Consider the following 27,253-nt stretch of genomic DNA (forward strand, 5'->3'; position numbering starts at 1 on the left):
TGATCGCTCTTCAGCTTGAATCACAGTTTTGTGCTGGGAGATTTCCAAGAACTCTTACCCGGCTCATCGTACTTGCCCTAGAATTGTCTCGAGCAATGCTTCAACAGACAAGAAGCAGCAATACTTGAGTTAGCAGCTGGCCAAGAGAGTTGCGCTTGAGCATCCACAATTCAAGCTGCTCGGAAGTGAAAGAGCTGTTGAAAAGTGAAGATTCATTATAGGTATTCGTTGGCATGTTTCCCCAGCATTCTTAATCTATTAAAACTGAACTGTTGAACGGCAGCAATGCTGCTCTCAATATGCTGCTATCAAACGGCATTTATTTTGCTATCAAGTAGTGTATAAGCTGTCTTTGAATACCAACGTCGTTGCTCAGTGTAATTTGCAGATGAAGATTGAGATAATTCCCCTCAAAAGCGTCGACTGCAGGGTCGCGAGGATGCGCTGACTTCGCGGTGAGAATAAGACTGCTTCGATCAAAAGACCGAGGTTGAAGCTATCGTAACCCAGCCAGCGAGCCGTAACGTCTTCAGGCGTACATTGAACTCTCCGAAGAAGTCTTCTTGATGCCCTCCAGACTTAAAGTCATATTGCCGCTCTAATGATAGACTGTTGTGGCCTTTAAGACCTTGGGGGAAGCAACGGAAACAGGCTCAAGGACACTGCATTGCGAAAGACCATGGAAACTCGTGTAACGACGCTGGGATATTCACAATCCACATAGTTGTGGAACAATAATGTGGTTTTTTCTACCTCGAAAGCTTTTGTTCACTCGGTTCTCATATTCAATACGGTGGCGAACTTGGCGGACACTCAAGAAAATCTGTATGTAATACTACGGGGTTGGAAGGAAATATGAGAGTGCCAGAGGGAGACTTTTCAGGCTCCATTCCAAGCAGACTGGCGCCGTCAGTGGCTCATATCAGTCTTCTAGTAGATAGTATCTCCACGGCAAATAGACCACGACATGGCAATGTGAAATCAAGTACCACATGGAAACTGTTGCTTTGAGACAGAAACTTAGACTCGGCAAAGTTCCAGTCTGTGTGGCAACTGGGAGTGAATGTGAATGGTGGATCAGGCTTCAAGCCCGGTGGCTTTTCCACTTACATAGCTGTGAACAGCATTCTGATCTCTTGCTTCATCGAGGGACAGAAGTTTAGAAGCAGCTAGATTTGAGACAACACGCATGCGATCCATGCCTCTGCATGCTGACATACAGCCAACGTCCTGCAGCTTATCTCTGCTTTTCCCTCAAAACGTTGTGTTCACGTTGTGCCCACCCTTGAATCAGGCACGAGAAGAAGAGTGTATATGCTTCATTACGCATTGTCTGACCTGTGACTTGCCTTCCATGAAGCAGTGGTCGCACGGCATCATATGCCCAGAAAGTCGCGCTGGTCGATTAGGGCTTGGCTGTTCCGATAGTTGGGTGACTGCCCCTGATGAGATAGAATTCTACCACTACCACCACTACTACCACGATGTTGTGACTCATGTCTCAAGAGAAATGTCAAGTGTTCAAGGGCTGTACATGTTGTTCTATTGTTTGACTTGCATAGTGTCTTAGTAGCACCCACTGTAAGGCTGACGAGCAGGCGATAACATTTGTATCGCCGTAGTGATCACTTTTGCAGCTTTACCTTAAAGCAGCTGTGACTATGAAAAGGAATTGCTTGAAAGAAGAACACGAAATTGACCTCTTTTGATGTCTCACGATACCAAGCCGGGGCGGTGTCGTGGACGTTCTGATTTGCTTGAACCTAGCACGGAACTTTGCTATCACGCAGTACCTAGTACCTGGGAACACGATACGATAGGATGGACCGGAATTCTCAAGGTTTGGCTCGGTTGCCGGAGCCCGTGGCTTATCGTAAGTTCTGGTGTCGTATAGGTCAGGTCTCGCCAGCAACATACATTAATGGAACGGCCGGTCTCGGTCCTTCTCGACATGGAGATAATCCTGGACGACATCCGAAGCACCAAGGAGAAGCAGAATTAGCAGCTCAAGCTCCTTTTGATATCCTGGCTTCTCGTTAGAAAACTGCTTCGACTGTTGGTATAGGCAATTTAGACGCTTCGAAGGCCAAATTCAACTACGACGTGCAACGATGGGACAGAAAAGAGGCACAAAGGCAATTGTTACCGCTACTAACAGAATATCAACCACCTCACCGGCCCCTCCCTCCGTGATGACCATATGACTGGTCCTCACTGCAAGATTCCAAAATGGAATTTGCGGCCTCAATAGCCCCAGCTAGGTGCGGAACGAACTCTCATGTCATTACCCGTCGACGTGTACAAGTTCGCCTTGGACGCTGCGTCCCATGACCCGCATCTCTCTCACAGATTCGTCTCTGGAAACAATCGCCAAAACCCGCATCGCTTCGTACAAGAGGTCTGAATGGGCCGATGGAGAGAGAAGAGGGAACAGGCAGATGCCGATCACCTTTGCAGCGTTCTTGAGGCCGTTCTAGAAACTACCAGCTGCTCTCCAGAAGCCTGGCGCAGATTTCTCGATCCGAAGCCATTCCAAGTTCAAGACCAACGGCCGCAGGGAGTAGACAGGTTCGTCGTGGAGACTCTCCAGCGTTGCAAAGACTAGAATATAACTCATTATTCTCAACTTCTGCTTCGATTGCATAAACTTCTTTGAACACGACCAAGAGGCCTTTAATGAACTACGAAATATGAGGCGTAACACAAAATTTGAAGTAATTCGAGCTTTCAACCCTCAAGCACATTGGAGAGTCTGAGCTGAAGCCTTGATATAGGCAGTCGTGGCAACAATCGTCAACCAACTATCACTGGATGTTAACATCCACCGATCCCCGATAGTCTAGTGGTGAGGATATCTGCTTGTCATTGAATTCAACGATTCGCAGGGGACCGGGGTTCAATTCCCCGTCGAGGAGTTTTTCTTTTGGTTTTTGAGCATGTGGGCAGTTCTTTTTGTTCTCAAGTTGATTTTGTGTCTAAAATGTCGGGTGGCCCACTGGTCAGGCCCTTTTGTGGGTCATTCGGAAATGAATTGCAGCCAGATGCCAGCTTCCCCAACACAGAGCTTTGTCATGCAGTTAGCGCGGCGAGGGATCCAAGAGAAAGAGTTAATCCTTCATTACTCTAGTCCGAGCATCAAATATAATGATGAATTTAACCGCCTCACTCTCTGTTCTCTGTGGTCGTCTTTAAGTTGCCTAGGATGTTCACAGTTACGTACAGTAAGCTGGGATACGACTCTGCAGAACGAGATGCCTTGATCTATTCCAACTTCGCACTCACTCCTTGAGAGCAGATGTCAGACAGCGGGTGTAAACTTGACGGATCCGGAAAGGTCTGGTCCACTGATGGCGTCTTGGGTTTTCGCAACGGGTACATGAATGTGACACTCTGCTTGAACTTACAGCGGTCAAGGGATAGCCATGCCGTCGATCATCTCCATATCCGCTAGCCCGGCGAAACTGTACTTTTTCATAACAAGGCAGGGAGGATGATCGGGGAAGATGTAATAGACCAACGACTAATGTCGGAACAGCATATGATAAACTTCTCTTCAACATAACTTACTTTACCATTCGCTCATGGGTGATGATGTTTCCGTCAACTATATTTACAGGAACGATGGCACTATCATATTCCGTGCATGTCAGGGTTTCTGAGGTTGCGGTGGCTTTGGTAAAGTCATGTCCGCGACAGCCTAGACCATAGTTGTGTCCTGAAGACTTGTGGAAAGGCCATTCATTTAGACTCTTGACCAACGTAGTCATGGCTTATTTTCTGATGATCCCCTTCCCCTCCTCTTTGTGTTGATCTTCAGAATCTCTTGTATGCTTTTAAGAATCTCGAAACCTTGTCGAATTTCTATGTATAACAGATCTGAACGCTGGCAAGGGTGATGATGAGAAATACTGTCAATGGCGTTCTGGGATGGCCATTGCGCTTAATTGGACCACTCCAATTCACCTCCATCAAGTCGTACTAACAAGCACCACCAGCATTTCTACCTGGCTGCTTAGTGACACTGTTACCAAGGCCGAGAGATTTTGATTCTTGTCTAGTCGATAGATAACGCCATTAATTTAAACAAGAAGATAGGGATGGCTAGCAGTGAAGAAAAAAGGTGCTATACGGTTATGGTCGCTGATATGATACCAGAAGCTTATAAGGCTAGTAACGAAGATGTGATGTACACTCGTACTGCTTGTTATGAAGATTCCGTTCGGTTTGCTTCACGATTCATCTGGCTCCTCTAAGTTTCTTCTTAAAGCGTCGTGGAGGCCGTGATTCTTGAGATAGGCGGCTCCTGAATTCCAGCTGGCCGTGTTGTGTCCGTGAATCCGGTGTCTTGAGAGCCTCAGATCTATGTCTTGGATGCATTCATCTCAAGGTCCTGAAAAGAGGCCATGTGTTGGTATCCCTATCACAGCGTAATTGGTTCGAACCGTGGGTTGACGAAGAGATCAATTGAACTATATGAATTCCTGCGTAGGTGTAAAAAGGAGGTTCCAACCGTAGGTTGGGCAGGCCGCTATAATCAGAAGTAGGGGCCGTAATTGGTCCCTGCGCGGTCGGGGGTACGCCGAGGTCGAATTGGACTTCCAATCCGACACCATGTCGGAAGCGTGATGCTAATGATACACACTAGTTGAAGATGGTCCTCGCCAATAAACACATCTAGAAGCGAGGTAAATGAGAGAAAGTTGTGGTATACAGTGGCGTGGTTCGCTTAACCAAGAGACTATGAGAAATTGCTCATGAATATAACCTCCGGGGCGTCCCTCGTGTGGCAGTACGCCAGAGTCCACACAAAGCCATGCGTGATGCTGCCTCGGGTTCCAACACAAAACCACATCGGAGTTCCATATCATTACTTCGTTGGTTAGTCTAGTGTCTTGGATCAAAACATATATTTAATTAAGACTGGCGTGGCTCAGACTGGCGTGACTGAAGTTAGTGTGATTCTCAGAAAGATGAACAGAGTCATTAACCTATCGGACGACAAATATCATATCATATAGTTGAGCACTTGAACAACCGCCAGGGATGACCGCACCATACCCACATCCACTTGGCCGCGTGTTTGAAAAGAAGTGCAAAGGTCAATCATTGTTGTTCATCGGCGTTTCTTGAAGCCAGGGGTTGGAAACAAGAGGGGAGAGTAGATAGGAGGACCCTGAAGGAAGGGATGTATTGACGCATTCGGCACTCGAAAAAACAGGTCACTACTGCTAGTACAAGCGTTACTTATCGTGACAATAACGTACTTATCATAGCCATCATTCATTATCCCAAACCGCATATCCTGGAACACAGCCATATTCAAGGCAGGTCAACAAGGGCAAGCCAACAGGAGCAAGCCAACGCCCTCGGTCTAGAGAAGGACGCAATCCTAAATGAAGCAGAAGTCTCCTCACTTGAGTAAGTGACATGGTACTCCTCCTTCAACATTCAAACCGATGATTCCACCCTCCATCACAACTCTTGGCCAGTACATACACGTGCCGCGACACTCTCAACATCAAACCCGCCAAAGTCTTCCCGAATCAGAGAAAGAAGAAAACGGTCCTCGTCAGCACCAAGAAAGTTAAGCCAGAGCATGCCAACAATACCAGAGGGCATTTCCATGTCCTCATGGTCCTTGCCAAACAGCTGGCGGCGCCAGGCATCGTCAAGCTCCCTCTCGAGACAGATGAGATGACGCACGACATGCCAGCGCTCCGCGCGCTCGAACTTAATCTCTTCTGTATCCTCAACCTCTTGCTCATCCGTATCACCATTGTGTGCATCGATCGGCCTTGGGAGTGATGGCGGAGTATCGTATCGAAGTCGGTCAAGTCGAAGCGTGGCCTGGAAAAGCTGTCGAGCCCCATCAAAAAGGTCTTGTTCGATTTCTTCGACCCTGCGAGCGTGAATGCCAAGAGAGCCGCGCTGGTTGACCCCGACCATGGATACTGAGTCGTCGGGACCGAGGACAAACGAGGGATCGATGATGGCCGAGCTCGGCCGAGAAGCAGCAAGCTTGTTAGGGTGGCAGTTGTCGTTGTCGTCGGTGCCCTGCTTCTTATTCTTCTTCTCCTGCTTCTTCTTCTTCTTCTTCTTCCAGTCCGCGAGTAGCGACTGGCCAACCTCCCGAGACATGTTCGCAGCAACGCCAGACCAGTCGGGATGCAAAAAGCCATCGACCCAAGGTGCCCATTCGCCGGTGGGACTGTTTTCGGGAGTGGCGCCTAGGTTGACGAGGATCCGGCGACGGCTTTGCAGAGCGGCTTTGATGCGCGGCAGGGCGACACGGTCAAAAGCGGCGCCCCAGGATGAGCCATCTGGGCGAACGTAGCGCATCTCGAGCATGAGTTCGTCTTGTTTCTTCCACTTTAACTCGCTCATCGTAAGGCGGTTGGCGATGATGTGACGCATCATTGCCTTTTTACATGACGCCCCAAAGCTGAAGTTCGTGGTCTCGGCTTTCGCAAGGTACGTAACAGACTGATCACAAATGTGCTCCTCATCGTTTGTTGGGCACATGGCCGGCGTGAATGGAGCAATGTAAACGAGGAACAACGTCGAGCGAGTGAGTGTAGGTGTGCTTACTCATGATAGATGTGTACAGATGCACGAGTGCGAGGGGTAGATTGAGAAGATGACGATGAAGGACAGTGAGCGAAAGAGGGAGAAGGAGAGGAAGAGAGAGACTGTGAGACACATAGCCGTTTGCTCAAGGATGGAAAGACGGAAAAGGTCTGATCACTGTGCAAACGAAACTCTCTGGAGGCATCTTCAAAGTTCGCCTGGCTCATCGATAGGAGGAGCAACACGCCCCTTCGACTACGCGTCATATCACTTCACCAATAAACCACCACAAGGACAACCTAAACTTGACACGGCGTTCACGTCTTGATAGTCCGTCGAGTAAGCCACCATGAACAACGGCCGAGATCCCCCGCTCTCTGCCCGCACCAGGTCCGCGGCATCCACTGGGATCATCAGCGACGCGATGGCCGCGGAGATTGAGGAGCAGTTTCGACTGCCCGTTGGTCACCCAAACAGACAGAATGATGAAGCTGTGAGGGCCAACTGGCGAGTTCTCTACCAGGACTGGCTGAACGGAAAGATGAACAATCTTTGCCGCAATCGTCGTGAGTCTCGGTCTTCTCCCGAGCCTCTTCCAAGCCACAAAATAAAAGAAGAATGCGAGATGCTGACAAGAGATAAACACATACAGCAGACCAGTGGTCCCGCGCCAACGCCAGCTCCAGCACGAGCACCGCGACCACCCTCTCGGCTCGTCGTTTCAACGGCTCGATCCTCGACGTGGACGGTCTTTCGAACGTTGACTTGAGCACCGCAGCCTCGGACATGCGTAGACGCATCATCGGTATCATCAACAAAGACCCCGAGCACTTTCGGGCCGAGATCGAGCGACGACGACAAGCACAGCAGCAGCAGCAGCAGCAGCAGCAGGACAAGGATAAGGGAAAGGGACCCGAGCAGCAGCAGCCGCAACAGCGGGCTCTGGCACAGCTGCGAAGAGCAGGCGCAGGAGGACCAGGCATCGCTGGATCCGACTTTCACTCGGCCGCGCAGATTGATAAGCGAATGGGTCAGCTGCTTGCCCAACAGGAGGCTTCGCTCCTGGAGGCCCTGCGCATTGAGTGCGAGATGAAGGCGCTGTGGTGGCTGAAGCAGCGCGCAACTCAAGAATCAAAATGAATTCACCATCTGCAGAGCCATACTAGGTAGCTCCGGTGCTCTGTTCGTATCTCATCAAGAAACAGATCACAGCGTTCTCAGAGCATGAAAGGCATGCAGAGGAAAATCAGGGACTCGAGATGTGGAGATAACAGACAAGGAAGAGGAGAAGGAGAAGTGTGATTCGAAGTTTTGGAAACAACGGAAAATGGAAGACGGAGACAACTTTTGATTTGCAATGTTGGAACAGCTCATGTAACTATCATCAAACGTCATCCATCAACTCAAGGAAACAAATCACAGACTGCCCATCAACATCAGCCTCTTGAACAATTGGTCCGCCTCAATGACGCTGCGCCTCGCATCCAATTGCCAGTCCAGCGCTAGCCGAATGTGGCCTACGAGTGACTCCTCGTAACTGACGACAGGCTTCACAGTCTCGTGGGCAGGCACCGGGATCCGGTCGCTGCTGGAAACAACAGTGCTGTTGCAGTCACCATCGTGTACTCCGGACGTGAGAACAGACCGGGGAGCGCGAGTGTTGCTGTTACTAACTGTGGTGTTGGCGACGACGGTGCTGTTGCAGTTATCGTCGTTACCTTGTCCCGACATGACGACAGGCCGTGGAGCGTAGGTGTGAATGGGAACAACGGTGGTGGCGGAGACGACAGTGCTGTTACAGTCATCTTGTTGTCCAAGTTTCAGGTAGGTGGGATAAGATTGAACAAGGGTATTTTCGGAAACCACTGTACTGTTTGCCGCCACGATATTGTTGCAGTCACCTTCGTGGCCAAAGAACGCAGCAGGAATAGCAGCAGCAGCAGGAGCAGGAGGAAGAGGCTGAGCATGGCTGCTGTCGCCAGCAATGGTGGCATTGAGAGTGCGCCCTGCCAAAAGGACATTGTCGACGGCCTGCAGGTCTGGAAAGTCAGGACCGGATGTCTGAGCTTCGTTTGGCAAAACGGCAGGACTAACCGCCGAAGCCGAAGTCGGCGAAGCACTGCTCGAGAGGTTTGAAGCGAGAGGATCGAACCGCTGCCACAAGGGGATGATTTCGCTGGCCACGCTGGCCGCGAGAGCCGCGAGGGCCGCGCTTCCCCCGCCGGTGGTTGGCGACGAGGTAGGCCGCTGTAGATATAGGCTGCTCGAGGTTGACAAGAGTCTTGCGTCGGCGTGTAAGCCGGGGTTGGCGCCAGGGCTGGTGATTGCCGTGTCGAGGTTGACGTTGGGCCAGCGCGGGGCTTGAGCGGGCCTGCGCGGGGTGTGAGCTTACACTGAGAGGATCATGATGGTATGAGCTGTCTGAATGAACACGGGGAGAGAACTGCTGGCTTACGTGGGGTTTGGAGGCAGAGCCGAAGACAGCGAAGAAAGAGACGACAGAGCCGAGGACGAAACTGAAGTCGCAGATGGAATCGTAGCTGGCGTTGCTGGAACGGGAATCGAAGTCAGAGCCTGAGTCAGAGCTGCACCCGGGGCCGGAATCGGCTTGATGATCGAGGGTGGCGTGGTAGCCAAAGGCCAAGGGTCAACAAAGCGGACAGTGGAACCAACGATAGACGTGGCGGCCAAGGAGTTGGGTACTGGGGCGGCGAGAATCGGGGGGAAACGTGCATCGACATCGCGAGTGTTCCGTTTGCCGAGGGTCCGTAGCCAAGCCTGAACGGTGTCGACAGTCTGGAACCAGGTGCCCGTGATTTCGGGGCTCCAAACGTGGATGCCATTACGTAGCTGGACGACGCGGTTATCGAGGACCCATTTGCGTGCTGTGTGGCGGACCTTTTCGCGGAATTGGGTGAGGACGACTTTCTGGAAGCGAATGGTGGCGTCGACGGCGGTAGCCTGAAAGGGTCCCATATGGCAGAGGGGCCGGAGGTATTCGAGAACCAAGTTATCAAAGTCTGGCCTCTGGATGTCGGAGGGGAGAATTTTGTGCTTGAAGAGTTCGTAGAGGATGGTGGCGCGTACCAAGAGGCACCAGCCAATAGCCTTTTTTTTGGACGCTGCGTAGGACTCGACAGGCACGCAGCAGACCTCCTGGAACGCACATTAAGTTAGTCGTTGCATCATGTACGACGAGCACGATGCAGGCGGAAGAGGGCTGACGGAGAGCGTGCAGGAAAAGGGGCAACAGAAGAGGGGGCCTCAGAAACGGGAAGTACTCACGTAGGCTGTGTTCGAGGTGCACATGGCGGCAAATTGGGCGTGGTTGGGTACAAAGACTTTTGTGACGCTGCGTAGGGAAGACTGAAGAGATGGAAATCTAAAAGAGAAGAAGAGCCCGAGAACGAATGGCAACATCGACGCGATATAAGCTCTCGTGAATATCGTCAAACACCAGAGTCCCCCAGTGTCAACCTCGTTAGCGTCCTCATTCTCAGCCGCAGGCTCCTCCTCGCCAACCAGCCGCTGCTGTGCTTTCACCGATGGTAAGTTGCTGAGACGTCACAGGCTGGATGCCAGAGTGCATGAACTGGTTCGACCAGGCTGCAGCAGTTCGCCAGTGGAGCTGTCTGTCCATGGTTCGTCCGCATTGCGTTTGTGGTTCGTCGCTGCATTTGTTCGTTTGTCATCTGCGCGTTAGTCTTCAGCCTGTATTCGCGCCAGTCCTCAGCCGAACTCCCGCAAGTCTCGCAGTTGGAACGATGACCATAATCTGGGCGCAGCCATTACCAGCGGTAAGGCACCGGTGTTTGGACGTCGGTTCGGCCGTCATGCATCGTCCCAGGGTGTATGAACTAGGAGGGTGAGTCCATTCGGAAGGGGAACCTGTTCCATGGGGCAGTCAGTCCTAGACTCAAGACAAACACTTCACGATGAATTGAACCACTATCTCAAGTTCTAGCCCACGAGATTCTGACCGCTAGATGTGGGATAGGAGAGACACAGAGAGAGAAAGACGCAGAACAGGAGGGGTCGATAGGTGCAGGAGGGAGAATGTGGGGGAGAACAACAGAGACGGCGGTGTGGAGATGTGAATAGAGAGAGTGAAGAGAGAGAGAGAAAGAGAGAAAGACGAACCATAAGTACTTGACGTCCTCTGCCATGCTCTCTCTTACGTCTCTATTGCAAAATTGTGTCGACTTCTCGGCATCATTCCTGCCACGATGGTGTCAATTTCTTGATGCCGTCGTCTACCAGGACTGCATACGCTGATTCCTCAGCTTGTTCATTGCGACAATGATGTCGATTTCTCGATGCTGTCTAACTACGTGATCATGTTGATTCCTCGACGTTGTTCGCGTGTGGCTATGGTGTCGATCTGTCGATGTCGTCCTCTGCCAGGACCACACTGGTTTCTCAGTGCTGGAGCCTCCCCTTCCCTTAAGGTGTCGACTTCTCGATGCTTATTCAACCTAGCGACCGCGCTGACTTCTCTGCGTTGTTCGCTTCCGTGATAATTATCAATTTCTCGATGCCATCCGTGCGCTAACCGTGTCAACTTCTTGATACGGTGAGCTCTCCGAAACCCCTCTCAGTCACCAACCAGGTGGCCAAGCCTCATTTCTGAGGCTGAGCGGTAGCCGATCTCTCGGCTGCCCTCCTGGTTGTCACCGTTGACGTAACCCACTCTCCATGATGGGCGACGTCGCGGTGGCAGAGACTGACACTACTTCCAGCTTTTGGTTTCCCTGGTTCGTGCTCCCCTCCATCTTCTGCTCCGGCTTGTGCACCCGATCCGTCGCCCATAGGCCAGATGGCGCTTACCCAAGCCCACTGATATTTGGCGGCGCGGTCCAGCTCAAAGAGGCGGCGTCGAAGAGGAGGATCAACGGTAATATGGTGGCGTACATGCTTCGCTCCAGCATCCCGGGCCGCAGCAGCCGATTCCAGCTCCCGCAAACGACGCTGTGCGTGCATGATATGGGCTGTCAAGGCTTCCGATGAGGGAAACTCACAGTACGCCGCTCCATCGCACGGTTTCCCATCATCCGCCTGGACCGCCGTCTTAGCAAGCCAATCTAGTGACGTTCCCACAGTCTCGCGTGCCGACTCGAGAGTCATCAAGGCCTCGTTGACTAGCCCGCGAACAGCATCGCGGCGAGGTGCTAGTTCCTGTGAAAGAAGCTTTACGTAAAACACTATGTCTTCACTCCACCAGGGGCTGCCGCTGCCGCTATCGCCATCCTTCGGGGTTATATGGCCCGGAGAGACGACCTCGTTGTGTGACATGTCTACTAGCATGTGAATGACGGCGCCCTCAAGTAGCTGGGACTTGTGGAGATGGTGCTCCAAGGCTGTTAGTTGGCGCATCCAAGCCTCCACGTTCTTGCGAGAAGATTTGAGGTAGCCAAGAAACGACTGAGCCAGGGCACTAGCACTTGTATTATATCGATCGTATGTGGTGGTGGTGAATCTTGGTGTCGGTTTCGGTGTCGGCATAGAGTCGAGGTCATCGCGCACATTGACGAGTAGAAGGATGAGGTCGGATTCCCACGTCGTGTGATCGGTGCGGGACAGGGCTTGCAGCAGAACGGCTGCATCGCGTGCGTTGTCGGCTAGGTTCTTGAATGCGTCGAGGGATCTGGTCGACGTAACAGATGAGGTTGTTGTAGAACGAACGTGACGGGCGAGATTAGACAACTTAGATGTGACCAGGGAGTATGATAGGAGCTGGTCTGCGGGCCACCAGATATCACAGGGGTTTCCTTTGAGGTCATGATGGTGGAAGCGAAGAGGGAGGAGGCTGAGAGAAATGGACTCGATGTGAGAGAGCATATGGCGCGTATCGAGCATTCGGGTGCGGGAGCGATAACGAGACGGCGACGAACCGTAGGCGTCGAAGGAGAAGACAGACTGAGGATGATGAACAGTGCATAGCAAGAAACCCGCCATCAAGAGTGTCATCACCATGACAAGGACCACCCTCAGCATTGGACCGCGCCGCAAGGACAGCTCCTCCTGCGGAATCTGCACCACCTCTGGTTTGGACGACAGCTCGGACGGACTGGAGGTGGTGTAAGCGGGGAGATGTATAGTATCGACCGTGAAGGAGCGACCGCAGCCGTCGGCGTGGTAGGGATTGCCATCTTCGTCGGTAACATCGTCGTCGTCGTCGTTGAGCTCTGAGCATAGGGAGACTTGGTTTTTGCAGTAAAAGTGTACAGTGTGGGAGGTTGTTTCGGATGCGGACGCCGACAAAGACAATGGTGTTAAAAGCCAATCGTCATGGAAGCACAGCGCGACGTGGCGGGTAATAGAATCGGCGACGGATCGGGGGAACGACAAGCTTAGGGATACCCGGTAGAACAGAGGAGAGTCGTCGTGATTCTCCCAACTGCTGTAGCAGCTATCGATGGCGTCGGAATCGACAATGATGTTCTCCGAGTCTTGGCCTTCTTCATGGGGTTGCTGCATGATGGACGGCGAGCAGTGGTAGTCCTGTCTGGGACATTGGAGATGGAGGGAGAAGCATCGTGGCAGCGGTCAAGGACAAGATATCGGCGGTGCATTCACTGGTGAGAAATCTCAAAGGGGGATTCCGAGTTCTGTGCATTCGCGTCGAGTGCGTGGTGTTGTCGTGTCCGTTTGCTTCTGATTGTTGTTTGCCATTGTTGTTGATTGAGTGCTCTCCGCCGAGGGAAAGACCAAAGGAGACAATGATGTCACTGGCAGCTACCTCATGTGTGGATACGTGGATATGCAATGCAAGGTATCTGGAATTAAAGAGAGAGAAAAGCTTTTGTTTCCAATGGTTTTTCTCGATGGGGGGACAAACGGACAGAGAAAAAGACGTTGGAGGGATTGGAGGGGCAGGTAAAAGGTAGAAGTGGCTGGGTGATAGTGGGCTCCTGAGGTGTGGCGTCTCACCTGTGGCGCCTGTGGCTCGCGAGACAGAACGTCACATGACGTGAGAGGAAAGGAGTGTCGTGTGAGCTCGACGTGGCCGGACAAATCAGCATCCGTCGCCGACAACAAGAACGGAGGCGCTCGAGCCAGCCAAGTGTGACTGGCCAATGGCAACCGGCTCCTAGAGCTGCCGTCTCCACAAGCTACCACGTGCACAGTTGGTTTTGGCCGACTCCAATAGCTGCCGGGCACACGGTTGAATTTGCCACAGCCACCTGCCCGCTTGCACAACACGCAAGGTACCTAGCAACATACCTACCGAGGTGGCTTCTTCCAAAGCCACAAACAGAGAGAGCAGAGGGAGTCCAAGTAGTTCACTCACAACTTGAGAAATCCATCGCTCGGGTGACAAAGATGACCCACGTCGACGGCATCAGGCACTCAAATGAACGCTATTGTTTCCTGCCACTCAAATGCCCAGAGGTAGTGTTGTGCAGATGTCTCTGCTACCGGACCGTTCGACAGTGTCTGGGCGGACTCCAAACGCCCGGAGCCCTACTACTTACCGCTCTCTGGACCTGTCGCGTCCCACCTGCCACCAGCTGAGCCGGGGCACGACGGGGCTGGACGGGGCAGATGCGATGTACATTCTCTTGTACCCTTTCGACGCCATCACCATGTCCTCATCTCATGCAAGCACAGCGTCGGGCTCCTCTCCAGCGCAAGTCAGTTGTCCATTCCAATTGTGCAATTGGAAACGGGCAGCCATGAAGCCGATGGACTCATTTCGTTCGTGCTTCCTCGCATGGATGCTATGTTTCGCATTAACAATTTGTTAATTCTGTTCCCGTCCCAGTCTATGGTGCTCCACATCTGTATGCATCCCGATGCTCTCATCTCCGTCCTATTCATCAATAACAAAAAATGAGGAATGACAAAACTTCCCTTGCGTCCAACAATCCCCCTACCCTACCGACAACCTCCCCAGTACTGTCATTGAGACCACGTCTTCTCCCTCGATGGACAACTCGTCTAACGCTGTCGCTGCTGTTAAGTCTGTCGGCAAGCCTGCCGACGCCGTCATGGAAGCCGTGTCTTTCCCCGCGGCTGGTACTCCGTCCAGCATTGTCACCGCCGACAACCGCACAAGATCGATCAGTAACATAAAGTGAAGAAATTACAAACAAAAAACGGCCACTATGCGCGTCCCGCCCGCTCTCCCACAGCTCACAGCCCCAGTCCCAGCACCAAAGAACCGGGAAAATCTAGCGTTTACGCCGCTCGTGCTTCAAGTACTCCAAACACTCCTTCATCTCGTCCCATGTGAAACCACGCGTACCAGGCGGTGGTTGTTCTTGGTCCTCTTCGATAACAAGGTACTTTGGCTGTTCTCGGTCCCGTGACGAGCTAGCGGTATCGAAATTGGCCTCCCCGCCTTCCTCTCCCTCAGGCCACGCCCCCGATACCCGGATACCTAACGGCAAAGAAGTAGACGGAGTAGCGGAAGTAGGGGGTGGTGGAGGAGGAGGAGGGGCAGTAGTAGCGGGACTAGGGGAAAGAAGAGGGGAGTAAGGAAGTATGGACGGAAGAAGAGAAGGGAGCAGAGGGTACTCGGGCTCCTGCGCGATCGTTTGACGGTGACCCTGGACTTGGACCTGGCCCTCAGCCTGGACCTGTATTCTCGTCGACGTTCTAGGCTCGTCGTGCTTTGCTTGGGGTTTGTTCAAGCCACTTCGTTCTGTTGAGGGCTGCATCGGCCGCGTTATGGGCCGCGTTCTGGGCTCTATTGGGGGCTTCGTCGGGGGTCTCATCGGGGGCTGCGTCGTGGACTGCGGCGTAGACTGTGTCTTGGACTTCGTCGTAGAGTTCGCCATAGGCTTCGTGGCAATGGTGGCGGCAGCCTTCTTTCCAGACTCTTTGGGATCCTTCAAGGCCTCTTTGGGATCTTTCGAGACCTCTTTGGGCATCGGCACCTCTTCTTCTCCTCCCTCTTCTCTGTCCTGTTTGTTCACAATCTTTGTCAGCGGAACGACTTCTATCAGTATTATCAGGGCACAAGAGCCAAGGCAGACTGAATGAAGCGGCATACAGCAGGATACTCTGGTAGTGACACCCATTCCCCTCGTGTCAAAAAGGATGGTAGCGATTGTGGCAGCAGTCCCCAGTTCTCAGGCCACATTGGCTCATCCGGATCCATTTCCGTCGGGTCGGGAGCAAGCAGCTTAGCCCGGCGTAGGTGGGCTTTCGTGATGCAATTGGCATACTCATGGGGCGGATCTTGGGCAGCGAAACGCTGGAGCTGACGAGCTCGCCATACCCAGTTGACTGCCATGGCGAGAAAGGCCCAGATCGATGAAAAGAGAGACTGAGTGGTCGATGGGAAGGAAAGAGAGAGGACGTATGTGGCTATGTGAGTACATATCTTGTGTTAGATCTACCTACTTCTCGACCGTCGTGTCCACGGCCCATGAGGCCACTCCAGGATGCCCTTATCCCGAGACCCTGATCATCAGCGTTTGAGGCCACGATCTATAGGCATGTTCGCTTCACGAAAGGAATGCCGGCCAATATGACGCTTCACATGCCGCTTCCCGTGTCTGCCACCACCCCCTTTCACTTGTCAAATTCTGTCTGCTTCGCCCAGCCTTCATCCTGGATCCAGGGAGACACCGGCCCACTGGCATCACTGCATCGCCAGCCAGTGCTTCCCGCAGAGACTTCTCAGCACGGGCTCTCGATCTACCGCGCTCGTCAGAGGCAACAGGATCACCTTGTCGTAGTACCTTCGCATCTCCTTTCGCGTCATCAGCACGTCCACGACGGCAAGGAACAAAGATCTCTCCTCGTCCAACTCGTGTATCTTCCTGCCACCCTTTTTCTCTTCCTTTCGCGCCCCAGCCACGTGCCGATCCCACGCCCGCCACAAGTCCAGCTCGACAGCCTCAGCAGTCTTTGACGACGCCGGGTTATCGCTGCCCAGGAACTCGTACAGTGTCTGGACTTCGTTTGACATGGTCTGTGCCTGCACGCGGTGGTGGAGTATGCACAGCTGCATATCGACGCCTGTTGACAGAAGAGAAAAGGTCAGTTCGTGATCTTCAGGAGTACCCGTACCTACCTACTGTGTTGCTTTGGTGTTTGGATAATCGTCGTCTTGTATGGTGAATTGGATTTGTACGCATACAGCCCCATCCCGCCATAGAGCATGCATCCCACACCGACAACGCTCATCAACAGGGTCAAGAAGCCAGAATATCGATGAGCTGTTGATGCCATGGTGAAATATGTTAAACTGAGATCTCAGACAGCCTCAGAGAGTAGGGCGGAGATGCGGTCCGTAGTATCTTGATATAGTCTGTGAATCTGACTTGGAGGTTGAGAGAACTGACGACGGTCTCTTTGGAAATGGGTAATTTCTGCTCGGATGTTCGCCCTGTTTTGCTGGGTGCTTCTCGTTGGATTTATGATGCACTCTCTGCTTGTCGAGAAGTTGCCAGCCTTTGTTGAAGATGTTGTTTCATCCGCCTTGTCTGTCAAGACAAGAATGTGAGGGAACTGGAAAGTTGTTGCCCAACTTTTGTCCCTTTATGTTCTGCGTTATGATATCTCTAGCTTCCTCTGACCCTTTAACTCATCTGCCTGAGACAGGCCGCGAGAAGACGACAGAACTGATCGCCCGTATCAGTCCTTTGTCTCTTGCATCGCAATATTTTCCAGCCTCATCTATCACAGTCCAGCTTCATCGTCTTTCGGCTTCCCCAGCTTCTCCTTTCCTGGGTCTCTGATGTGTGATGTCGTGTCATTCCTACGTCAGCGCGGAGATATAAACACAATGACTCGCTGGGAATCCAAGTCACCTGTATAAACCTCCTGTCAGATGACCCCTTTTACGCAAACGTTCGCTCGAGAAAATGCCACCGAATAGACACCCCACACCCGCCGCGGTCGACGAACAACACGTCACACGCGAAACTCTGTCGTCCGCCAGAAGTTTGTTGAGGGCCTTGAAAGCGAAAAAAGAAGCGGAAGCGTCAGAAACAGCCTCAGCAGCTTCCGTAGCTGCAGGTTCAGTCGCCGCATCGTCATCGTCCGCCTCCTCTTCCACCTCCTCCCCCGTATCAACTCCAGCGAGAGCTCCAGCCGCTACATCATCATCGTCCTCTTCCACTCCTTTCTTTTCCTATTCAGCTCCAGTTGCAGCTCCAGCCGTCACCTCATCACCATCCATCGCTGCAACTGCGGCCCCAACCTCGTCATCATCATCATCACCCTCCCGACGCCGAGAGCGACAAAAAGAACGAAGTCGCCCATCCCATCCTAGCAATGGCCCGCAACATCAGGTCTTGCTGCAAGCTCCAAAAGTCTCGACACCAGACCCAGCTCAGATGCCACGTCAGGCTCTAGATCAGCGACAGCCTGGCCTAACACGGCGTATCTTCGTCTTCATTGTGTACCGCGTCGTGTTCTTGCACTGGCAAGGCACACTTGTCATCGGTTTGGTCTTGGCTGTAGCGGCAATTGCGACATTTGTATCGGCTCACCCATGTGTCTCCCTCGGCATCATGGCAGGCGTGCTGCCCATCGGTGCCGGTATGGCGTCCACTTCGTACAGCCTTCTTTGCGATGTGGCTGGTTTAAAGGGCAAGAACAAGGCAGGCGCTACCATGAATGCAACACAGTACCAGCAGGCGACGTCGCCTTTCGCTCTCGTCAACACCAACTTTCCAAGCTTCTCGTTGGGCATCAGCAGCACGGCAGATGCCGTGACGAATGTTATTACGAGCGATCCATCGCACGGCGTATTGACAACTGCTTCTGATATGCCAGCCAAGGATGCCCTCGGCAAGGTCGATGCCGCGCTGCAGAAGCATTTCCGGCAACGGTTGCCGCGGGAGCAGCGCTGGTACGCCGACATGGCGTCCAGAATCAGAAAGGCTCCGTCTGCCAAAGCGGTGCGCCAGGGGGCTGGGTGGATGTGGTGGCGAGGTCCGGCGATACAGGCACGAGCCGTAGCTTCGGCAATGGCAAGAGCGCGCGCGATACTGGAGGTGGTGGAGGAGGCGCTGAGTGCGCGGCATGAAGTAGTAAGAATCTTGACAATCAGCGAGACGTTGAAGGCAGCGGCCCACGCGCTTCGAAACACGTGCGCATGGAAACAATTGCTGGAGCAGAAGCCATACATTGCGGAGCGGTTCGTCAAGGATCACTACTCCATAGACATGGACGGAGATGCAGCCAACTTCGACAGCAGCAACACCGCGGTGATCAAGAAGGAGTTGGAACTTGCACTGGCCGAAGTATCGCGTGCGCGAGTTCTCTGCCGAGGATCTCATGTCATGACTGAGGCGTGGGATCAGTTGCAGGAGCGCATCACCAGGCGGGAGATGGAAGACTTATTGACGACCAAGAGCAAGCTCGAAGATCTCTTGGCGACTGGACCCGTAGGTGGGCCTTTGGCTGGGAATGGTGTCGGTGCAGCTGATGAAATGGACGATTGGGAAGGGCGATTGTATGAAGTGACAATCAAACTGCTTGACAGCATCCAGCTTGTGTATGGCGATTATTAGGATGGAGGCAAGGTGGATTTTGTCGATAGACTTTCGTAGTTTTAGAAGCAAGGGATGGAGATAGAGTTAGTCGTATTAAGGCGTATGAAGGTATTGTGGGATGTCATTGCCTGGAGTTGTCGTTCACAGCGCACCTTAGGTAGCCCGGCAAAACCGGGGGGATGGTGTCAAGGGGTACATGTCACCGGCACTTCTTAATTGAGTTCGAGTTCCGTGAAACTCCCGTCCATCTTATCTCTCTTATCTGTACGTCATCTCTATCTTAATATTGTTTTTTGTCTCAAGACAGGAGAAATATTGCGGTCAAGTGCATTCCACAGCAGCACGTCAACCATTCAGCAGCACCACTTCTGCTACTTGACAGCAGCATCAGACAGCAGCATTCATGTGCTTAAAAACAGCAGAGTCAACAGCAATATTGCTGCTGTCAAGTGTCCTCTTTAAGCCACTGCTGCTGCGTACTGTGACCCTCCAACATGGTATACTTTGAGTCAATATCTAGAACACTGGTGTGTGAAACGAATCAAAGTACATACGTGGCTGGAAAATGACTCGAAATTATCATAAGATCGGGACATATAGCTCAAGATTCTGCGCGGCAATGGACCTCAGGGCCCATCCATCCTGTACTGTGGTCAATATGCCAGTCTGAAAACAAAGCGAATCGCAGCACGGCATTTCCAACACAACAAGAGCGGCTAGACTTGAGACCAAAATCTACCTTGCTGATTGAAGAGAACCACTTATCACACTCTGGCTACCTGCCCTCCCTTGTTCTATTCGAGCAACTCCATATCCTTGCTGAATTCAGTTCTTGATCATTGCTCTTAAGCGCATGACTTCTGCCAGTTGCTCGCCCGCTGATTGCACATTTTGTCCACGAGACAACATGGTTCCGAGTGCCTGCAGTTCGTAATTCGTGATTGTGATTCATGATCTCGTGCGAAACACATCCCATGACGAATTTTCCGTCAATTACTGCGCGTCACATCAGGATTCGTCAAAGCGCGCAGCTCCACGTTGAAGGACCAAGATGCCTGCGATGCACAAGCTGTATGCATCCTGGGCCATCGATCGCGCTTCCTTGCCTTCATCTGCCCCCTCCGCTAAGATGCTTTGATAAGAGGTGCCCTGAGGAAGGATTGACGCTGTATTGACTATCGACCGGGGTGATCTCTCAAGTTATTGAACCCGTCGGCGTTGACGCCTGGGGGAATGGCGACGTCTCTCTCGCCAGCCTCCATTACTGGATTGATTGCGTCGCAGCACGAACTTCCTCTAAGCTCCGATAAACGCTTACCCTGGTCCGAGCATTAAAGTATTTATTTTTGGCTCCTCTTGGCTTCTTGAGCCTTTTGACCAGCCTCGTGTGTCAATTACAGAAATGTGTGCTGTGCCCTCACTGCATCTCAGCTCGCCACCCTCGCGCGTCAGGCAAAGTGCCGTACTTTCTCAGCGATAAAGTTGCCAATTTTCAAGGTTCTTTACGAGATTGGGGTCGAAGTAGCATCGGTGACTGAATGCCTCGTGGTATGCTGGGCTGTGAAAGCGTGATAGCCGGCTACTTCGCGGGATTACGGTGTCGACTGAGGCTGAGACTGAGGCTCTCTCTGTCTCTCGCTATCCCGCCCCCTCACAGGGAAGCGACGAACCCTTTCCGCAAAGCATCGCATGAGAACTTTCGGGAAAGGAGACGTCGTTCAAGAGATTGCAGATATGGCTTTGAGAGAGCGTGGCAGCGGCAGCGATGATCTCAACAGCATAGTCAAGATTGTTCGGCTGTATTAGACCCTGTTGTCATGTTATACGTTAGATGATTCGTAATTATTCAGAGAATGAAGAATAAAGACTCGCAAACCAAGGATCAATACTCAAGGAGACAGACAGGCAAGGACTTACCTTGATGGCGGCGACGGGCTGCACCGTTTTGAGCTTACGCAACCACTGAGGGTAGGACAGGACGTGGCCTTTGACGAGGTACGCTGTCAGGTCTTTGTCGAGAAAGTCTTAGAAGTGATGAAACTGGATATAAGACTGATAGCGGTACAGGACTCAATGCCGATTGTTATCGTTGACTGGAAGAAGAACCGACTTGCGCTTGACTTCACGAAGAAGCCAGTTGGCGGAGCATGAGGAGACTGACAATGAGTTCTCTCATCTGGTGAACCGACCGGTGCGCCATGTGGTTGAGTAGTGGCAACAAGTACTGCGCAGAGACTTGGCTGTGTTGTATAAATGCTTCGGGATGCTCGGGTGTTGTTCTTCAACAACTTTGAAGTCTGACAGACTTTGACGTCCTCGAGGGCTCGAGTTCTCGGAGACCTGTGGTTCCTGCCGTAGTGGGTTCTGTGGATGCTTGGGTGTACCCTTTGATTGATTCTGAAAATGTTGAGGCTGGAGATGACTTGGCGAACCTGGCTTGATGGATGACTCGCTCGACATCAGCGAGGGGATACGGGTGGATGGATAAGGCGGGGGCCGGTGCGAGATTGAGACGAGTGTCAGTATTCCTTCAACCGCTAGATGGCGCCAACACGTGGGTACATCTATCCGAATATTCCCCTCATATGCGCCTATGGATAGTTAGGAACACGTTGGAAGTTGGAGGAATACTGGCGACGGACATACTGACACATCGTCAATGGGAATAAGTATCAGGTGCCTGGGAAATACACTTTCGTTCTGCCATTGAACTGTGAAGATCTCAATCGCCGCGGATAAGGAAAAGGAAGAAGCCGCCAGGGTCGCGGGTTGAGCGCCTTGTTCGGACGGCTCTGAATCTTCAGAGTCTCCGGAGTCCGGAGAGATTGGCGAGAGGTCAGGCCCTAGCGCGGCGAGTGGCTCGGGTGCTATGATTGGAAAACTCATATTGTCCAGCAATCTATTGCTAGGTAGGCTGTCGTGCACGGCTGCCTGCGATCTCCTTAGTTTTTTCTTCTACTTTTGAGGGAGAAGGGGGCTGTCATCGTACGTTCGTTTGATTGGCGATAGAATTTTGGGAGAAGGAGCAGAGATGCCTCAACGGCTAGCTGAACGCCCTCTGCCCTTGAAGGGATGCTTCGGAGCCTTTCAAGTCAAGGCTTGGGGCGTATCGGCCAGAGCCGTTTATCGTCTGCGGCGCCACAGGGTCAGCATGATGCAAGACTTTCTAAAGGGCTTGCGCCGACAAATCATGTGAGTGGAGGGCTCGGGGGCTAAGATGCGATATTTACTTCTAACCCCCCGTTCGGTTAAAGGGAAGTGCTCCGTTCCCCCCGTTGAAGGGGAAAGGCTTCATTACCCCCGTGTCGATGGGAAGCGCATAAAAGCAGCGCAGCGATCGAACGCCCTGTCTCTTACAGCCCACAGCGTCGTGACTGCCCAAGCGACCCCATAGGCGATTACGTCTCGGCCGGCGGTGACATCTCCGCAAGCATGCAGCGTATACAATAACGTGCAGTATTCCACTTTTATTAGTGGAAGCTATGATCAATTAGCAATCTGCAAACCTTCGAGATAAGAGCCTTGGAAAGGTGTTCCAGAGCTTGTAGGTTGGAGAGGCTGCGAAATGTGATGGGCTGGTTGCGGTGGTTCTGTGCTCCGCGAAACAAACGCACCTCAAGGTCTTCCCGGCTCTCCCTGAGCACTTCATTAATCTTCTCAATGGTATTGAGTTCATGCTCACAGCGGTTGAAGGAAGCAAGAGCGCTATTGGGCAGCTGCTTGGTTCTCGAGTTTGAAGCCGTCGAGGAACCATTCACCCGTCTGATCCATCATCCAAGTATTTGTGTTGAATAGATGCTCACCTCCAGCGCCTTGTTCTTGGCGATCTCGAAACTAGCCGTGATAAGGATGCAGTCAGTAATAATTTCACGACGCAGTCTTTCCGAGATGCGATCCGCCTGCTTGAGGAGTCCAAGGAGACAGCTGATGTCGTGCCGTCACCGCAGATATCTATCTTGTGTAGTCGTAGCTCTAGCGATTGCCGGCAATCAACCTGCGCAACTTTGTCATGCTCTCTTCGCGCTTCAACCAATTCTGCTCCGACTCCCTGCCCTCAAAGTACATCATCTTTTCCCTAAAAATGTCGTCTAATTCGCGCCGGGCGTTGGCATATGACAGCTCGACCTCGCTTCGCGTTTCGGGGGCTGGAGTAACGGGGCATTCGCTCGCAATGGAGTCATGACCCCATTGCGGTTTTGAGTTTGCATCCCGCGGAGCTACGTGATGATCAGTTGGTGTCTGGAGAGGAGAAGTTAAAGTTGAAAGGTCCAGATCCGACGACGAAGAATAAGATGAAGCCTCAAAGAATGGAAGAAAGGCGGAAGGGAAACGGCCCGTCAAGGGATCGAGGATGATGGGAAAATACCTTGAAGAGGGATGGTATCCCTATCACAGGGTAGACGGTTCAAACCGTCCAGTTCTTTGGGTGACGAAGGGTCAATGGCTGTCTATCGACTGCCTCTGGGTCTTGGTGTGAATGGGGATTCTAACCGTCAATTCGAGGTACAATTGGGGGTCTGGCTGAGGGTTGCTCTTGACTCTCGGCCGAACTGGACTTGCAATCCGACAGGATGAATGGAGAGATCAGAAGAAGGGGTAGACGAGAAAGAGGTAAGCCGAAATAGAGGGAAGGTGAGAAAGAGGGAAGGTAAGAAAGAAGGGAAAGTAAAAGGGAAGAAAGGAAAGAGAAGAGAATTAAAAGAAGAAAGAGGGAGGTGAAAAGGAGGGAAAGCAAAAGGGAACGAGGTTGAGAGAGGAAAGGCAAAAGGGAAGGTGATAAAAGGGGAAAACTAATGAGAGGGAAAGTAAGAGGAAGGGAAGGTAAGAGGGTGACAAGGAAGGAAGGATGGATGGAGAGGAGGCGATATAGCTGCCATTGTCTGCAAACTGGTGATGTGCCTGAGGGGATTCCCTGGAGCATCAAAGCTGCGGTTGGTACGTACATGCGCTGCTGTCAGAACAACACCAGGAGCAACGCCGTCGCAAGTAGGACAATTTCAAGGCTTGCCCCATTCAACACCATTGCTTCCTTCGAGTCTGCCGATACTAAGATTGGAAATGCTCGTGTCAAGTGCTGGCAGCACCATCGCCGAAGGTGGGAAAAGTTGGATTGCTTGCACGACGTAACAGCATTATTGCTGCTATTCAGTCTGCTGCTGTCAGGTCCCAGGATGCTGTTGGGAAAAGATGCCAGCAGCACGTACGAGGACCGTGCCATGCCGTCCACCTTTGACGTCTTCTACCAATGATCCAGGGGAAGCACCTGCATCGAAAGTTCATTTGTTGGCTGCACTCACATTCCTCCCTGAAATGTCCCGCCTCGTCCATCCAAGCCATTTTATTTGCTGCGCAACACCTTCCACGAACAGCGTCGCCGGTACCGTCTGTGGACTTTGACAGCCCATCCCTATCTTGCTGTGGATCACAAGCATCTATCTAAAAAAAGTGGTTATCGCAATTCTCATGGCCTCGAAGTGAGATTGACTGCCCTGAACCTGTGAGCTAAGCCTTGCTGCATGACGAGCAGATTACTTTGTCGTGTCACCACCAGCATCTTTCAAGTCTCCACCCATACCAAAATGTTTATATGCTCGATGATGGAGAGTACTCAACAAGATGAAGGCTCCCATGTCACTCGAAGCAGTGGAAGTCACCAGTGTGAGTTGGACACTTTTCGCTTGTATAAAAGTCTGGTAGGTGGCTTGATAGTGGCGGCGTTGCCGGTGAATACAAGCCACACGACTCTGTAAGTGGTTCCGGGCCGGCGTGCTCAAAAAACTAGATATTTTTGATTTCATTGAGCGACGGGCACTCAGCCTTCGGCATCTGTGAGGGTACGTACTTTACCCAACACAGGCAATGAAAAGTGAGGGAAGCAAGCGCCGCAGCCACTACCCTGCTGCAGCCTCCACGTCGGGTGCACCTCGGCGCCCACCAGTCCCAGCCCCAGGACCAGGCTCATTTTCCATTCATTTTGTCTCCCGCATCTCCACCTCGCACCCACGCCTTGCGACATACGAAATGATGGTCATTATGTCTTTGAGCTTGTAGCCTGTGAAAAACCCCCACGAGTCTGCTGACTGCTGCACCCATTCTTCAATTCGGAGGAAGATGGTCCCAGCCCAACGGCGGGACAAGCCACATTTTGGCTGCTCCTTTGAATCGAACCGAGCAGCGTCTTCCACAAGCACGTCTGGGTTGAGGTGACGGAGCGAAATTGTGGTCTTGGTGGACTTGGGAATTGATCGTTCAAGGGTCAGGATGGGTGGGAGTGATGGATGCAGATGTTGCAATTGGCTGGATCATGATTCAGGTCCGCAACCGCGCGAGAGAGACGAGCGAAATGTACATTCAGGCCTTGCAAAACCCTACACAGCTGCGAAAGAAGACAACCAGGGCTCAAAAGATTAGAAGACGAGCACGCACACGCTCCCGACTTGTCGCTGTTCTTCTGGGTGGCATATTGTGTGCGGGCTGTTTGTTTTCCCCGCCTCATTCAATCGCAATGGTGGCGACCATCTTGCTCTGAGCGAGTGCCATTCGGAGTTCGGAGGGGAGGGAGGTGTGGGAGGTCATTTCAAGGTTAAGGTGGCTGAAGCTAGCTGAGCCAGAGGCAAGGTTGTGGCCCACTCTCGCACTGCCTTGGGTCGAATCAAAGGTGGGCAGTGACATGGCAGATTTGGTTGCTCAAGTTGCTGAGTCATAGGCTGCCCAAGCTCGGGCAGCCAACCCGTGAATCTTATGCCCAATGCGAAGTATACCGACCAAAGAAATATCTATCTATCGGATAGATGTATAATCATGTTGCACACTGCAACGTGATTATGCACTTAGACACAGCACTCAAGTGTCTGTGCGTCGAGTCCCACTACTCACACTCCAATGCACTAGACGCAAAATGAGAACTAGCCACTGACGCTTGAGATGCTGCCGCGACACACACTTTGCTTGGGTGATCGAAAGACACCACGACTCTTTCAACAGCTTCAACCTCAAATTTCATCGTCTTTTTGCACATGGATACCATCAATCAGCGCTGCGTCGCAGGCTGGTTGTAGCGCCCGACTCGGCAGTCCTGTCTCAAGCATTCTGGGATTGGTCATGGGAAAGCTCAACGTTGACGGCAAAGCATCGCAGCCACATAAAATTGGTCTTGGATAATAGTCTTGCGGTTGAGTCATTACAGCCGTTGAGTACTGTCTGAAGCTGACGATATGTCTGCGATGTCGGCCAAAGGATGTACGGAAACATCAAGCAAAGGAGTCATGGTCTCGAGAATGGGTCACACCAACGTCATCTTGTGAAATGTTGTTTGTCCTACGTACCCGTCCAAGATATATCACGACGTTAGGGCTTGCCAGCCAGAGCTACACGCCTTGCTGTTTGCTTCTTCAGACAACACGGTGCACCAGAACAGATGTATCAAACCCAAATGCGTGTTTCAAAGTCTTCCGCCCGTAATCATTCTCGTATCCCGGCTCCCGCAACTCTGAGTACTAGTTCCAGAGAAAAGTGATATGAGGGCAGTGTCCTTCTGACACGACATCAATCAGTGGCAGAGAGACCGTCTCCCTTTTCCTCCTCAAGTGCCATGAGCAGCTGCCGAGCTGAGTTGACTATCATGATAAGGGCAATCTCGACTTTGCTGGCGTTCTTTGGTGATGCCGACATGATCTCGTCAGTCTCGAGTGAGAGAATGTTGCTGCACAGGGTGACAATCATGGTGGTGGTGTCCGGCGGGGTGTGAGAGCCAGAGTCGGGGCCGGAGTCGCTGGCGTAAGGCTGGTTTGCAGATTCGAAGAGACAGGTCTGGGTATCAGAACTGCAGTTCATCTTGACTGTCTTGGACGGACGGGGATTATGGTTGGTATCATCGGGCGAACGAGTTCTTCTTCGGCAGGATATTGATAACTGAGAAAATTTGTCTGTATATCCTGCAATAACGTTAGCCACGGTGATCCCCGGGGCTGCTGGCTGTAGGATCAGAGGAGCGAGCGGGAAAGAAGAATGCAAATGCAGGGAACGCGTCAAGTGGGCAAGGGGGAATAAGAGATACCTACCGTCTTGACCAGTCATGATGCGTATATCCCTGCGAAGTGCAGTGCTGGCCACGCTACTTGCGATCGGTGGCGGTTGGGTGATGCTGGGCGAAGGTGTGTGATGTTTGTGCTTGTCTCGTTTGCGCAGCGGCGGGCAGGCGATGTAAGAGAAAGTGGGGAGAATGGTAT

General features: G+C 52.2%; 9 protein-coding genes across 9 annotated transcripts; 3 read left to right on the forward strand and 6 right to left on the reverse strand.

Annotated features, from left to right (window-relative positions):
- Positions 1-5,472: 5,472 nt before the first annotated feature.
- CABS01_11770 (uncharacterized protein) lies at positions 5,473-6,522 on the reverse strand (the record flags this gene model as incomplete). Its single annotated transcript, XM_060545124.1, has 1 exon — positions 5,473-6,522. The coding sequence occupies one exon, from the start codon at positions 6,520-6,522 to the stop codon at positions 5,473-5,475; it is 1,050 nt and encodes a 349-aa protein (XP_060397241.1).
- A 394-nt stretch (positions 6,523-6,916) lies between these two features.
- Positions 6,917-7,707, forward strand: CABS01_11771 (uncharacterized protein; the record flags this gene model as incomplete). The annotated part of the gene is made up of 2 exons (XM_060545125.1): positions 6,917-7,133; positions 7,220-7,707. The coding sequence occupies 2 exons, from the start codon at positions 6,917-6,919 to the stop codon at positions 7,705-7,707; spliced, it is 705 nt and encodes a 234-aa protein (XP_060397242.1).
- A 276-nt stretch (positions 7,708-7,983) lies between these two features.
- Positions 7,984-9,876, reverse strand: CABS01_11772 (uncharacterized protein; the record flags this gene model as incomplete). The annotated part of the gene is made up of 4 exons (XM_060545126.1): positions 7,984-8,359; positions 8,720-8,938; positions 9,023-9,723; positions 9,853-9,876. 4 exons carry the CDS (start codon positions 9,874-9,876, stop codon positions 7,984-7,986), a joined length of 1,320 nt encoding a protein of 439 aa, XP_060397243.1.
- A 1,311-nt stretch (positions 9,877-11,187) lies between these two features.
- Positions 11,188-13,044, reverse strand: CABS01_11773 (uncharacterized protein; the record flags this gene model as incomplete). The annotated part of the gene is made up of 1 exon (XM_060545127.1): positions 11,188-13,044. One exon carries the CDS (start codon positions 13,042-13,044, stop codon positions 11,188-11,190), a length of 1,857 nt encoding a protein of 618 aa, XP_060397244.1.
- A 905-nt stretch (positions 13,045-13,949) lies between these two features.
- On the forward strand, positions 13,950-14,648 carry CABS01_11774 (uncharacterized protein; the record flags this gene model as incomplete). The annotated part of the gene is made up of 2 exons (XM_060545128.1): positions 13,950-14,201; positions 14,478-14,648. The coding sequence occupies 2 exons, from the start codon at positions 13,950-13,952 to the stop codon at positions 14,646-14,648; spliced, it is 423 nt and encodes a 140-aa protein (XP_060397245.1).
- A 1,511-nt stretch (positions 14,649-16,159) lies between these two features.
- Positions 16,160-16,752, reverse strand: CABS01_11775 (uncharacterized protein; the record flags this gene model as incomplete). Its single annotated transcript, XM_060545129.1, has 2 exons — positions 16,160-16,539; positions 16,599-16,752. The coding sequence occupies 2 exons, from the start codon at positions 16,750-16,752 to the stop codon at positions 16,160-16,162; spliced, it is 534 nt and encodes a 177-aa protein (XP_060397246.1).
- A 635-nt stretch (positions 16,753-17,387) lies between these two features.
- CABS01_11776 (uncharacterized protein) lies at positions 17,388-19,043 on the forward strand (the record flags this gene model as incomplete). Its single annotated transcript, XM_060545130.1, has 1 exon — positions 17,388-19,043. The coding sequence occupies one exon, from the start codon at positions 17,388-17,390 to the stop codon at positions 19,041-19,043; it is 1,656 nt and encodes a 551-aa protein (XP_060397247.1).
- A 1,484-nt stretch (positions 19,044-20,527) lies between these two features.
- CABS01_11777 (STU1) lies at positions 20,528-24,362 on the reverse strand (the record flags this gene model as incomplete). The annotated part of the gene is made up of 9 exons (XM_060545131.1): positions 20,528-20,583; positions 20,696-20,822; positions 20,943-21,025; positions 21,719-21,892; positions 22,532-22,583; positions 22,640-22,741; positions 22,829-22,859; positions 23,020-23,242; positions 24,323-24,362. The coding sequence occupies 9 exons, from the start codon at positions 24,360-24,362 to the stop codon at positions 20,528-20,530; spliced, it is 888 nt and encodes a 295-aa protein (XP_060397248.1).
- A 2,208-nt stretch (positions 24,363-26,570) lies between these two features.
- Positions 26,571-26,858, reverse strand: CABS01_11778 (uncharacterized protein; the record flags this gene model as incomplete). The annotated part of the gene is made up of 1 exon (XM_060545132.1): positions 26,571-26,858. One exon carries the CDS (start codon positions 26,856-26,858, stop codon positions 26,571-26,573), a length of 288 nt encoding a protein of 95 aa, XP_060397249.1.
- Positions 26,859-27,253: the final 395 nt, after the last annotated feature.

This window comes from Colletotrichum abscissum, assembly GCF_030869225.1.
Source record: "Colletotrichum abscissum strain IMI 504890 chromosome Unknown Scaffold_33.1, whole genome shotgun sequence".
In the NCBI taxonomy this organism is placed as follows: domain Eukaryota; kingdom Fungi; phylum Ascomycota; class Sordariomycetes; order Glomerellales; family Glomerellaceae; genus Colletotrichum; species Colletotrichum abscissum.